Consider the following 14711-nt stretch of genomic DNA (forward strand, 5'->3'; position numbering starts at 1 on the left):
AAGCATTGAAAGTTAAGAGGTTAAGGTTTTAAAAGGAAAAAAAAGGATTAAAGTATATGATTTGGCATTCTAAATCAAGCCCAAAATTGAGGTTAAGCCAACTGTAATGTCACATAAGAAAGTGGGGGGGGGGGGGGGGGGGGGGGGGGGGGGGGTTTGGGAGGAGAGAGGATTTTGATCCAAAACCATGAGATTTTGCCATGTTAGGTGGTGAGGCAAGTCAATCTTTTTTGCATATAATTCAAGATTAGGTGGTCCAAGCTTGGACCACTGGCTTGGAGTTGGCTAAGTTGGGGGTAGGGGGCTAGGAGGCATGGCTTGGGCTTGTTAGGGCTATAGGTGATTGGACTGGATCTCATGATTCATGACTATTAGGGGGTTGATGTATGAACTATGACTCATCTACCTTAGCCTTGGTTGGCTTTCATAGGCTTAAGAAAGGTGGTGGCCTTCACCCATTATATGTACTCCTACATATATGATTGAAATGAAATGATTGCAAACTTATTGACAGTAGCATTTTCCCTTGAAACCCAAACCGCAAAATCTAATAATAACAAGGATGATATCATACAGTGTGTTATAACTGTTGTTCATAAACACAAACAGGTTGCTGGAGCAGCTACAATCTATGAAATAGAGTTAACAAGTCAAGTCACAGCTCCTTAACTCGGGCATAAACTTGTTGCTAGTTTTCTATTCTCATTTCTTTGTTTTTGTCCCTGTTTTTCTTTTGCTCAAACTTTTCTTCCATGGCTGTTTTTCTAGACCAACATCATCTTCTTGTTACATTGGAAAGGAATTGTCTCCATAACCTTTTGACCAGTGATTATATTTCTGCCAGCCACTGACTCAAAAAACTAATATTTGGAGAAAGAGGTGGAGCACTCGAGGCAAAAGCTGCAACAGATAAAGAGGCACTTTCCAAGAGAAGAAGCTTTCTAGATTACTTCAAATTCAACAACACACTGAGTCATAGGGTATATATGGGTCAGTTTGCATCAATATTGTGGTTTTAAGTTCCCTGATTGGGTCACCCCGGTCTTTTCTTTCTAAAGCTTTGAATGTATAATCTTAATTTGACAGAAATTCTAGGTTTATAGAATATGGGATGACCAATTGATTGATAGAAAAGTTTTCTACTTTTTCTCATACTTAAAACATGGGCAAGATAACAGTTATAGATGGTTCAATACAAGTACCAATTTCAAATGAATTTCATAGTCTGATTCAAAATGCTCAACAACTATAAAATTTCAGTAAAATGAAAGGAAAAAAATTTTATGCTCAAGGATTTACAGATTCCGACAGGATGATGAAGGGCCACACCCATAAAATTCTGACATTATGTACAACATCCTAGTATAGAGGGGATAAGCCAAGAAAACCATTTCCTACCTTCCAAATTTATGATGAAAGAACACTTTACAAAAATTGCAAGGAAACTAGAACTTACTTCAGTCAAGTTCCAGCACTACTTTACCAAGGATTTTCTTCTTGTCTTTAGCTTCATGAGCCTCTCTTACTTGAGTTATTGAAAATGTTTTTTCTACAGGTATATTCAGCTTCCCAGCTTCTGATAATCTTCGTATCTCATGTAAACCTTCTGAGTCAGCCCTCATGTATATCCATGAATATTCTGCAACACCAAAAGATTAGGGAATGATCTCGTGATCAGAAGATTCAGCAACTATCGTTAACATGATGGGACATTAATTCATCTTCTGAACCATAACATTTCACAGCATAGATTTATTGAAAACTTCAAACGATCACAGACACAAGAACAAAAATGTTGAAAAAAAGAAAAAAATCTAGCTGGAAAAAAGTCTTCATGAACATTCATGATTATAATGATCGAACAAGCTAGTATACTAGAAAAAAAAATTGATGATGCAGTAATTTATAAAATTAGAGACTCAGATAAATCTTTTATGGAAATATAGATGACAGACTTGTTATCATGTATGTGTGCTACATATACATAATATATCAGCAAAGCTCAACAAAATGGTAACTTATTAACAGGATAGTAACAATCTGAAAATGTTCACACATGCTCATATTATTCCTTCTTAGACCCTATCTTGTATAGCTTTTAACAAGAGAAATGAAAGGAGAACTGTTCACTTTCAATAAACGATATGTTTATAGAGAGTAAGATGGGAAATAATCCATGTACCTATTCCATGAGAATATTGGTATTGAATCCTTTTCTTCAGTAAAACAGCTGTAGCCATGGGAAGCCCAATTGGTAGTCCATACCTGTCACTCAGAGCTGCTGCCTCTCCCTACACAATACAGTAATTGACAACTAAACATTCAATAATTATACCACAGCTTTCATAAAATATGCATGTAAAATTCCCTGTGCAGGTTCCCAGCTAGCAAAGTTAAGTTCCTTAAGAATTTGCATCAGGCCAGGATAAAATTCCAGGCAAAACCCAAGGGTTGAAAGAGTCCTAACTCCTATTATATACCCAAAACATTGAACCAGAAAAGGTATTTAAAGAAAAGAGAAGGAAGTTCCCTTCTAAGAGCAACAATTATTACAAGCCCACCTCTTACCTGAAGTGTCATATAGTGTCCGCCTCTATTCAAAAGATTGATGCTTATTCTTTCTGTCTCTGGTACACCAATGGTGTCCAGAACAGCATCAAATTTTCCCTTAATTACCACTTCAATGTCCTATAAGTAAACATGTCATTAACTCAAATAAGTAACCACTATAAGGCATATCACTGCGAGCAGCTGGCATAATGGGGTAACAGGAATTAATAATTTAATAAATCATCCATTCACCACCTCAGCAGTGTAGTCAACAGCCTGCTCAGCGCCTGCTGCCATTACTCGATTTATACTTTGATTTCCACAAGTAGTTGTAACATGGCACCCTGCAGCTACCGCCAGCTGAATTGCAGCAAAACCTACTGCTCCTCCACCACCTACTACTAGCAGCCTTTGCCTGTTGAATAAGTATTCAATCATGGGAAGATCAATTGCATCAATTTCCAAGAAAATTAATGGTAAATTTCAGTTGGCAGATTGTATTGCTGTACCCTCAATCAAAATGACATTTTTCAGAAATAAGATGACATACTTCATCAATATCACTATGTAGTTACTCTTATTTGTGCATATAAAAAAGATTCATCTTTGGACAAAAATCAATAGATAGACAAAATTAAACAAAATAAGTTTAAGCCAAAGACATAGAGCATCAACAATATCGAAGAATATTTGCAGGACAATAAATTTAGATTGCCATTTGCCAGACTCAATAAAGCCCTTTAAACAGACTGAGCTACAATGATGAAAATTATGTACCTTAAAGATGATCGTACAATTCCATGAATGCAGGCAAAAAACCTTATGGTTACTTAAACACTATCAATGTAGCTAAAAGTATTTGACAATAATTTGTCACAACTTAAGAAATACATGAAAACGTTGTTGAACACAATTGACATTCCAGAGACACAAGCGTACCCATCAGTTATCCTAGCAGTACTCTTTAAGGCACGCCAAGCAGTCAATGCAGCAAAAGGAATGGCACTTGCTTCCTACAACACCCAAAAAAAAAATCTCAGATTCGTGTTACATGATTAAAAAGTAAAAAGGTGAAACAATATTATCTGAATTATGAAATTAAACATAGTCAAAAGGGAAGCTAGGGAGCCACAAATTAGACTAATTGATGATAAAAAAAATTTTGTGAGAATGGAAAAAGTAACAGACAAGTAAAGAGCAGAATGTAGTATCATTCACGAAGAGCTAAGTAGAACAAATGAAAACGATAAAATCATAAGTCACATAAATCTATTCTCCAAGAAAAACAATCAAAAGTAACATATATTTGTTCACCTAAAGAATGGCTAAAACTTGAATAGATACCACATGAGTAACTGATGCCGGTTTTGGAGAAAGCTCCTCTTCTGAAAGAATTGCATAGTCAGCATATGTGCCCCTCACAGCAGTTGGATGCAGAGCACCAAAAACTTCCTGCCGTACAGTCAGTGACCTCACTGAAGCTCCAACAGCTGCAACTTCACCGCTAATGTCACGACCCAAAATGAGAGGCAGAAGTGGTTCAAATATGGAACGACCATAGCCTGATCGCATCTGAGAAAACAGAAATTTGGGAAATTAAAGCCATATTGTTTTAGGTGTACGAATTGAAATGCAATTCAAAGTATTTGCTTTTTCCTACTTAATTTTACTCTTTGAGCAACTTTTGAAGAAAGTAAAAAGGAAAGAGTTCCCAGATTAATTTCACCAAATTTAAAGAGTTGCAAATTTCCACAGCTCAGAAATTTTGTACTAAAAGAATAGAAATCCAATGCCGCCCAACATTTTTAATTCATTTCAATTCTTCTCACATTTTTCTTAGCAACCAAATAATCAAATCAAAAATGAATTAAGCAAATTACACATATACAAACGAATTAAACAATGAATTCAATAAAAAAAAAAAAACCTTCACATGCATCAAAAAGATTGACTCATATAACTAATATAAATTAAAACAAAATAAAACTCATCTTTATCCCATTTCATTTTTCTCGCATTTTCTCAGGAACCAAACAATTCAATCCAAGAAACACATAAAAGAACTTTTACTAATACATTAGACAAAAGAACAAAAAAGAAACAAAGGGACTTACTCTGGTATCAAGGGGATTGATAGATACAGCTCGGGCTCGAACGAGGACCTCATTGGACTTAAGATCAGGAACCGGCACATCGGTTCGTAGCTCCAACACCTCAGGTCCACCGAACCGAGGCAGCAACACCGCCCTACAGCTGCTGACGTAGCACCGAATCGAACCCACCTTCATTAATAACTCCGAAATGCGTCTGGGTTTTATGCTTTGGGATTTCAAAACTTGCATTCTTTACTATCTTTGTCCTTCTTTCTGCTTGAGTTTTTCTGGGTTTTAGCTTTTCTCTCTCTCTCTCTCTCTCTCTCTCTCTATATATATATATATATATATATATATAAGGAGGAAAATAATAGTGAAAAGAGTAAGGGGACGTGGAACTGTTCCAGTCCGCAGAGAAGGTTGTTGTGACTTTGGGGGCGTGGAGGAAGAAGGAATACTGCAGACAAAATGTTATTTACATCATATATTAGAGAAAGTTCTAACCTTATCTCTATTTATTTTAAGTTAGGATTAGGATTTGCATTGGACTTAGAAACTTACCGTCTCAAGGAAGGTTTTTTCACTGATTATTATAAAATTTTGGATTGATTAATTGAAGAGAGATTTAAATCCGATTCTTTTGATAAAAATTCAATGACATAATAAAACCAATCCAAAATTTTGTTAAGCATACAGGATTAATTAATCAATTAAACTTGAAGAATTATGATAATTTATCAACATTGGTCCAGAAGAAGCACATTTTTATGATTTATCTGTCTTTGCAAGTTGTGCATCTTAACCATGGCTGCCCTGCCTCGTAGGAACAATTGAGGTAGCATTCAACAGGTGGTCACTGGCTCACTGTCAGAAGCTTCCAGTTAGATTGATAGCTAAACCCGTCTGAGACTCAAATGTATGATTCTTTACTTCATGGACAAGAAGGCCTAAGATACCTTTACTTTCAATCTCATTATAATTTTAGGTTGGAGATTCTGATTTTCATTGTTAAATTTCTTTCATCTTGGTACCTTACAAGCAGAAAGCAGAACTCAGTTGCCAGATGCCAAGGCAAAATGGCTGATAACCGGTAAAAGGCCAGCAGAAAAGATTACTATAGCCATAACATTGCTTATCAAAAATTGTAAAAGAGATGAAAAAGATAACTTGTAACTGGAGCTCATTTAACAACTCAGCAATAGAGGATAACATGGCTATCAGATTAACCCACTATATTCCTTCCTGCATGTTTTGACCAAAGCCACCAGTAGCAGTGCCCACAGCAATGCTAGTGGTGAATACAGCACCACTTGGGGAAATTCCAGGATTGCTGGCTACTGGATTGGTTATATTGGTAGTCATGGTCCCAGCATTTTTGGATTCTGGATTTGTAGTTTGTGCAGCTACAGAAACATTAGCATGTGCAACTAGGGCTGTCCTAAATGCATCAGGATTCTGCTGCTTCAGCATTGTCTCAGTCGATGAACTTATAACCTTTGGTGCATTTGCTGTAGAAGGATCTGTGCTAGTTTTCTGCTGATCGGTGGACGCTGAGTCATTGGAGGCATGCAGTTGCTGCAACCTGTAATCAGTTTCAGGCCGACGGCAAACCTTCCTCAAAGGTACAATTTCCTAAGGGATGCAAGTTAATGTTATTAAAGTGAAGATCCGTGAAAATGCAAGACATAAACAATGCAATATATAGGTAATCATTTAAAACACTAGGTCTTTCTTTTTTTTACTCATTTTGGTGTATCTTATGTGGGATATCTGTGTGTCTGAGTGGCGGGGGGAAAGGATCTACAAAATTGTTGCGCACATTTTTATGCCTATAAATGGAGCTTATCTCCAGCACTTATGCCTGGAATTCCCTGCATAATAGGAAAACCCATGCCAGAACAGCAGATAGACATGGCCAATCCTCACACATTTATTTATTTTAAAAAGGGAAAAGGAAAGAAAGACCAAAGATTTTTTTTTTTTTTTTGGGGGGGGGGGGGGGGGGGGGGCGCAAAAGCAGGACAAAAGCCAAAACAATTTAAAACAAAAATTGAGTAATTAACTAATACCTCAGACTGATCATGATCATAGCGCACCAAAAATCTACAACGGCAACCTCTTACATCATGCCTCCGTCTTTGCGCATCAAGGACATGGGCATCAAAGTAAAGAGCCTGATCTTTACCTTCCTGAAAATTTTAAAAGCATTAAGAAAATGAACTCTAAGAAAAAGTTTGATTAAAAGAAGTATAAATAGTCCCAAGGATTGCTTGAATGCCATCTTTGATTGGCAATTGCAAGTGGAAATCCACCTGAAAACAGAGTATAAGGTCCCCAGGAAGAACTGCAACGCACTCAGATGCTTCACATGGGAGCGAACGTTGCCTGACGTGCTTGCGAATGTTAACCCACTCATCCTCCTCTGGTCCAAAACCAGCAAACCGAACCTGTACTTCCTGCAAAAGACAGCAAAATATTTGGGAATTCTTCTTCTTAGATGGAAAATTGTTGTATTCTTGAGTTCTGCATAGACCATTAAAAAATTATATAGAAGAGAACCATCAAAACATTTCATTTGACTACAAAACAGAAAGACATAATGATTTTAAACTGCATATATATACCAATTTCAGGTCAAAAATCAAAAGATGGGATCAGATTAACGTAAAAAATAAGAAGAGAATAATTAGAGTTGGTAATTTATGTAACATATGCAACAGTAAATCACTAAAAACTTGCATCAGCATATGCAGTGACATTGGGCTCAAAAATTACCGGATCACCTGTGTCCAAATATCTATGGGCCAAAAACGTTGAAACATCATACCTGAAAAAAGGAGATTAAGCGAATTGGGTTGATTGCAAATGATTTGTTTAGCCAGAGCAACAAAATGTTGATAAGACAAAAGAAAGCATCAGCCTCCATATTTTCCAACTGAATGGCAAACTTACCATGCACCATCCCTTGAAGATTTAGCTTCGAATTCCATATAAGAATGTTCTGACATAGGCCTTCCCGCACCTGGAACTGGCACAGAAAATGGGGCTATTAATCTAAAGTGCGATGACATGAAGAAGCAGATATAAAAGATATTCAATATCAGGAGGCATAGAACCCTTGAAGTGAGGTAGAACTCTATTTTCTTTCAAAAGACTGACTAATTAGGCTTCTTAATCATTTTTTAGGCTATATGAGGGGGTTTTTAAGGTTTTCCTCCCTTTTACCTCCTTAGAACCAAATGAAACTTTCCTAAACCAGCACAGTCTCCTATGAGACAATGCAAGTGATTTCCAAACAGTGGCAAATAATGCATCTATAAATGTCAAATCTAATGTTGCACCTGTTGAGTGTGCATTTAAGTGATATTCTCATGCACATGAGCTGCTTCTTAATTTGTCTGTGATCATCACCCAGGAGAATCAACATAATCTACTAAAATTTAGATTACACATCATGCTTTTGGGAGAGGTCACTCTGTTGATTTTGTTCATGCAAAGGACAAGTTTTTCTTTTCATAAACAACTAAATGATGCATTTTAATAACTATTCATAATATCTGAAATGAGAAGAAAAAGATACAGTTACTAATTTCAGTTAAATTTTAGAGAAGAAAAAGAACACAGCCAAAATAGAATGTACAGCATTCTCTCTGCTTTTGTTTTGTATGAGAGCAGGTGCCTGCCCTTAAATTATCTTACAACATTAACCTAATGGTCATTTTAATTACCTAGTAATAAAAAGTTTGATGAATTGTTAAACTAACATTTATGATGGGCAAATATATACGAGTAATCTTATGCATTACATTTTAAAGTCCTACCATCATAATACTGGGGACATTTGCAACATAAGAACACATCCATGCACAATGTGCCACATTACACTCTTCTTCAATATCTCACATAAATAACTAAGCAGACTGTAGCAACCCAAAATTTACTAAAAAGAGAAGCACGGCATCAAGAATTCAAACACAGAATTAGAATCCATTTTACCTGTAGAAGCAGGCATAGCAACAGGCATTGGAGCAGTCACAGGGGGAGGCATGGTAGCAGCAACGGGCTGAGGCACAGTTCTCACAGGATTTACATCATCTCGAGGCATAGATGTTATATTTAACTTCCCAGGAACCTTACTTGATTTTGCCCTTATTGCATAGCGCCTATTTTGGAACCAATTCCATACCTGCACATAAAAGTTTCCAGATTAAAGAACTGTCAACATTTCCTCATTACCCAATAACAAAAATCAAGTTCTTACTTGCTTAAATTGCACAACAATCTTCCCTTTCCGATCTGCAGACTCACTACAACAAAAGAAAAATTCCTCACAGGTTCAATTGCTAATGAGGAGGAAAGTATTATACATCATGGTACATAATGTTCTTAAGGGAAATTATTACACACCTGAACTTCTCCGCAAGACTTACAAGGATCTCCCGAACTGGCATTTGATTGTGGTGCTCTTGGAGAATTGTTTCCATCTCTGCAACCTTGACGTAGAGATAATTTTACAACACATTGTTTAGAGAATTACGAAAGAGAAAAACCCTAAACACTACTTTATTACACATAAAATGAATTTCATATTACCTTGAGCTAGAATCAAAGAAGCAACTGATAAAACATTACTTATAATCTAACACACTACTTACAGTTATACCAAATTCCATTTATCATCACTTTATAATTCATATATCTAGAAGTAAATGCAGCAAGAGAAGGCATACACCTTAAGCCTCAGAAAAATTCGACTTTACCAAATTGCAACTTTTGATATTATTACCATCAGGATATTACCTAATGGGGATTTTTGTTTAAACCCACATTACGGTTTCCGATTTTAACAGCATGAGCTTGGCACTGTTGTCATTACAAAAAACACTAAACTTAAATTAACAAAGCTAAGCACCCGAGCATTTGGCTCAATGGTACTCAGTGGCAGAGCCAAGGTGCTGGGGCCCTTCAGTTTTATAATTTTTAATTTTTTGTTATAATATATATAAAATTTGAGATATATAAATACGGTTACATTTAACCACCCCTTATGCAAAATCCTAAGTCCATGACCGATGGTAGTAGCATGTCTCATACTCGAGAGAAAATTTTGAAATCTCACCTTTCTCAACTAAAAATTAGAAATAAAAAACTAACAAAGGTAATACCTTGAATAAGCCTAAGCATTTAAAACATAAGAATCATTCCTAGCAATAACTAATACCATTAGCAAAGAATAATACTACTATCTAAGCTAACTATTAAACAATCTACCAAAACCCAATTAATCAAAGCAATCAAAGACAGCGAAAAGCAGACAACTTCACATCAAAAACCCAGAAATAAATTGAATGAAACAAGCAACCTAACTGACCCATTTCACATTTTAACTGAAGTTCAAAACATTCCTATCCATCATCCATATTCATAATACATGCATGGATTTCTTTTTTTTAAAAAAAAAAAGGTACCTCAGTTGGGGTGAAACGAAAGGCAGGGCCACCATTACTCGGAGGCCGACCCATCAATTCCTATCTCTCCCTTTCGCGCGCGCTTCTTCCTTTCTGTCTTCTTGAAAAAAATAATAAATATACGAGGAAAGTAGAAGAAAACAAAAGTAGGGGAACAGAGGTTTTACAAATAAATTTGATTACCGTTCTGGGTTTTGGGTTTTACCAAGTGTGGGTCTTCTTCTTTTGGTGTGTTTATAAGGTATCAGAATAGTGGGAGAGAGACAAGATTTTGTTTTGAAATTGGTTGAAGCAATTTTGATAGAACTTTGAACCAAAAAAGGATTGAAAGAGAGAGAGCGGTTTGTGTTGGTGGGTGGTTTCGACCCTATATTTGTCGCTAAATCAGGTGCCTTCCGTGCCTTTAATAATTATCCTTTCGTCGGGTAATAAATCTCATGTTAGCTAAATACTCTGAATTTTGTAAAAGAAGGAAAAAAAAAATAAAGAAGGACAACATAAATAAAATAATATAATTTCTTTTTTTTTTAATTAGCATCTCATTTTAAATTAGGTAAATTATTATATCTCAACTAATGTTCAAAATAAATTTACTTTTTACTAAATACGTAATTTCATTAATATATCTAATATGATCTTGTCACTTACCTATCATGATTTTGACAACAAATAAAGACACGTGATTTTTTATTTTCAGATTTGAGCATTTAATCTTAAATTTCCGAATCCATTATCATTGATCTAATTCTTTTTCTTTTTCCGTAACAATTATTAAATAACTTTTTTATTTTCAATTTTTTTCTCTTTCTTTTGTGTGTGAATACTTATTATAGTAATTATTAATAACCCTAAATCCTCAATGGAAAAAAAATAGAAACTCCTTAATTTTTTTTTTAAGGATTCTCTCATCAAATACCGGATTACAAACAAATTCCACAATTTTCCTTATCTTTTTCATAATCTTTTTTTCCCCTTTTGTTTGCTTCTTCCTTTCCTTTTGGGGTTTATTTCCTATTTCCTGAAGAACCATGATATAGGTTTCTTTTGAGGAAAGTTTTTTATTATTTTGAGAAGAAAATGATTATTTTTATATACAATTTCTTTATATTTATAGATTTCCTTCTCATATTTGTACCAAATTTAGCAAATTTTCTGATATGGTGCTAACTATTGGCTATTTTGGAATCCTTCCTTTGTATTAAAAGAAAGAAGATATTTTGATATCTTAACTAAAATGTATCACTCAGGGCATCTAAAGAAGAAGAAACAAAGAGAAAAGCAGAGTATGATTTGAGGTCTGAACTAATCACCTGATATTTAACAATGCCATCTTTATATCTCATGGTTAATGAGACATAGAAATACCTAAAATTTTGACAGAACAGTATAGACATTCCATACATGCCATAAAGCCATAATTACTTGTATCTCATTCTAACCCTAACCAGTTAAGCAAAATGTTTGATATTGACCAAGATTTAACAAAGGCATCATATGGTTTCACAACTTAGAAATGGTACTAGGCAAGCAACAGCCTTGAATGGTGTATTATTCAAGTTGTAGTACCCAAATCTCACCCATCAATAAAAAGAATCAAATATATTTAAGGGGAAAAATAACTGCAAAGATAATATTCAAAGGAGGAGAAAACCTACTTCCATTTAGATAAATCAACCATTGAATAAGAGAAAGATCTAACATTAAAAAAAGAATCCATCTTGATCTCCAATTAAATTTGTTGAGGAGAGGAATTGTTAGTAGGAAAACAGTGCATTATACATACAATTTTAATTGTCCATCAGAAACAACTATATATTCAGCACATGATACAGTAGAATGCAAGCACAGCCATTCCCATAAACAAAATCCTGTTTGATTGAAGTGAGGATGTCTACAAACTAAACATTAATGTCATGGCCCTTTCTTCCAACAGTGCAGCAAAAGCATAACCATCCCATTGCTTTCTAAGCATCATCATCTTCATAGTTGTTGACCCGTTCACATTCATCAATCCATTCACTATATCTGTAGTTGAAAGGGCCAAGTCAGATAACAACAAATTGAACGATAATGCTCAAAATCCAACAGAGTTCACAAGGGTTGTAACTTACATGTCTATGGGTTCAGTTAAAGCTGAAAATCCATAGGAAAAGAAGATTAGATCAACTTGGACAATATCTTAATAGTCACTCAAAAATACAGCAATGGAAGTCAAAGTAAACAAACAACCAAACAAAGGAAGAATAAAAGGATCCATTCCCTATAGAGACCCAATCCTAAAACTCAAGATCAGCTTTGGGCCATAATTGTAACTTTGAAACATCAACTTCATTTTCCAGCACCCACTTAAACCATGACACTGGTAAAAATGAAAATCAAGGATAGGATATGAGACATCACAAATTATGCATCATGCATGTAAAGCCTACCCGACAACCAAACTCATTAACTGAATCTCAAAAATTGATCTTCCCCAAATAAGACATCGTCAATAAGTTAACCATGCACAGCCAAAAAAAACCAAAACTGTTACCTTCTTCTATACAATTTTAATTTGTTAAATTAATTAGTTATAATTAGGGCATATTAGCCTCCTCTGCCGTGTTCCATAAAACAAGTAGATCCCACAACCAATTTCATAATTACCAGACATGATTATGCCAAAATATTTAATTCCCTTCTGTTAATACTAAGGGAGACAAATCCACACTTAAATATAACAAGGGTTATTTCACCTATTGACAATTAGTATTAGGTGGGATGTCCATATAAATTTAACATGATATCAAAGCAGGTGCTGCACCCCATTGTTGTCCCCGCCATGATAGGCCCTTTATTTCTACACATGAAGTTCATTCCATGTGATAAAGTCCATTTTCTCTACACGTGAGGAGGTATTAAAGTGGTGAAAAAGAAATCTCATATAAGTTAATTGAGATATCTTTGGTACTTAAATATAACAAGTGCCACTCACCTATGGTCAATTGGTTTTAGGTTGGATGCTAACAACCACAACTTCTAAACTAGTCATATCTTATGACTTATGATTCCACCAACAAATCACAGATCCTTGTGCTTCTAAATTTTTGGTTAAAATTTTCCTATGTGATTTGTCATGAAAGAGCTCATTCTATTTTCTTGGACATCTAGGCATATTCCTATTACAATTAATAAACACACAAACAATAATCTATTCAATAGTTTGAGTGGAACAAATTTTCTTGCATGTGCAGACCCCATAAGGTTACTAATACAAAACCACATTAGAAACTTTACGAAAGACATCCAAAGATATAACCTTTCTTTTCCCTTGCATTTGATGACCGTGTACACGTTAGAGTCAAAGCAGCAGCAAATCAGCATACCTGTGATGGTTGTGCTGAAGCTCTCCTGACAAATCCTACACACAGCCTCACCAATCAAGTTCTTCATATCACTGCAATCAAAACAACCCTTAAGTTCCATAAAGAACAGAAAAAGATACATGCACTACCATTGAGCCAAATGCTAGGGTGCATAATTCCCATAAACTAAACCTCACTCAGTAGCTAATACCTATCATCCTCACAAATGCGATAAAGAAAGTACACAATTCCACAAATCAAAATACCAAATCGGTTCATTACACCGCTAAGGATTTCAATTGCATTACTTCCGGTTTTAATAGGACCAAAACCAGGGTTAATCGGCAACAAAAATCCAAGTTAAATCATATGTAAATTACAGTTATTACTTCAAAACACATAAGTAAAATCAACAAAGAGTAAAAAGGAAAACTCACATGCGGCATTCGACACCGGTTCCATGGTTGCAAAAGGGGCAACTGAAAACAGTATCAAGCTTGTCCATTCTCTTCTTAGGCGGTGGCTTTGCCCTTGACTTTCTTTTCCCCATTTATTCAGAAAAAAAAAAAAGAAACAACACCCTAATTCTGTTCCTTCACCTATCAATAAATGAAGCAATTAGTTTCCGAAAAAGAAAACCCGTAACAGAACAAATCGACTTTGTTAAGGTGATCAAAACGACAAGATAGCAGACTCATTATTATCAGAATTTTCTTGGGAAAAAAAGTTTCTTTTCTTTTCCGATCAAAAACCTAATAAAAGATTCGTCTTGAGATTGAAAACCTAAAATTTAGAAAAGGAAAAAGAAAGGAATTACCTGAATCGGAGCAGCGATGAGTAAAGATTTGACGGTAAAGAGAATCCCTTTTATAATGGAGAGAAGGGTGAGAAAATTATCAATTTATGAATTAACGCGGGGTAGACGATTTTAAAAACTCAAAAAACCAAACGACCACGTTTCGTTCTGAGCAACAAGATATTATTGAATTGCATAGTGAGGAGTCTATTTATAAGCTGACAACTCTTCAAGCATAATCTTAATTTAATTTAAGAGTTCAAATCAGATTACACATTTTATATCTAGTTTGTTGGATTTAACTTGGCTTGAACTTCTTAAGTTATAATATAATAGATATTCACATATATATTCATAACATTCTCTTTTGAAAATCCAAATATGTCTCTTTAAAATTTTATTAGGAAAAAAATCTTATGGAAAAAAATCCGAGTCAAGAAAAAAAATACATTTTTTAAAT

General features: G+C 34.9%; 3 protein-coding genes across 7 annotated transcripts; all 3 read right to left on the reverse strand.

The window, feature by feature from the left end:
• Positions 1–1254: 1254 nt before the first annotated feature.
• Positions 1255–5108, reverse strand: LOC18594092 (GroES-like zinc-binding alcohol dehydrogenase family protein). The gene is made up of 7 exons (XM_007021546.3): positions 4665–5108; positions 3895–4122; positions 3490–3563; positions 2806–2965; positions 2569–2688; positions 2183–2291; positions 1255–1639 (listed from the first exon to the last, which is right to left on the reverse strand). The coding sequence occupies exons 1-7, from the start codon at positions 4890–4892 to the stop codon at positions 1458–1460; spliced, it is 1101 nt and encodes a 366-aa protein (XP_007021608.3). The 5' UTR covers positions 4893–5108; the 3' UTR covers positions 1255–1457.
• A 631-nt stretch (positions 5109–5739) lies between these two features.
• Positions 5740–10509, reverse strand: SHH2 (DNA-BINDING TRANSCRIPTION FACTOR 2). Of its 5 annotated transcripts, none has more exons than XM_007021547.3 (10): positions 10295–10508; positions 10112–10204; positions 9051–9136; positions 8905–8950; positions 8640–8829; positions 7596–7671; positions 7419–7470; positions 6956–7099; positions 6713–6832; positions 5740–6275 (listed from the first exon to the last, which is right to left on the reverse strand). In XM_007021547.3, the coding sequence occupies exons 2-10, from the start codon at positions 10163–10165 to the stop codon at positions 5874–5876; spliced, it is 1170 nt and encodes a 389-aa protein (XP_007021609.1). In that variant the 5' UTR covers positions 10166–10204; positions 10295–10508; the 3' UTR covers positions 5740–5873. The 5 variants fall into 5 exon arrangements, with proteins under 5 accessions (XP_007021609.1, XP_088664700.1, XP_088664699.1 ...); XM_088808574.1 differs by having other exon boundaries at positions 10112–10208; XM_088808573.1 differs by having other exon boundaries at positions 10112–10211.
• A 1262-nt stretch (positions 10510–11771) lies between these two features.
• On the reverse strand, positions 11772–14353 carry LOC18594094 (transcription elongation factor-like protein). Its single transcript, XM_007021548.3, has 5 exons — positions 14273–14353; positions 13893–14054; positions 13477–13547; positions 12223–12244; positions 11772–12136 (listed from the first exon to the last, which is right to left on the reverse strand). The coding sequence occupies exons 2-5, from the start codon at positions 14003–14005 to the stop codon at positions 12076–12078; spliced, it is 267 nt and encodes an 88-aa protein (XP_007021610.3). The 5' UTR covers positions 14006–14054; positions 14273–14353; the 3' UTR covers positions 11772–12075.
• Positions 14354–14711: the final 358 nt, after the last annotated feature.

This window comes from Theobroma cacao, chromosome 7 (genome assembly GCF_053813885.1).
Source record: "Theobroma cacao isolate CCN51 chromosome 7, ASM5381388v1, whole genome shotgun sequence".
Classification (NCBI taxonomy): Eukaryota; Viridiplantae; Streptophyta; class Magnoliopsida; order Malvales; family Malvaceae; genus Theobroma; species Theobroma cacao.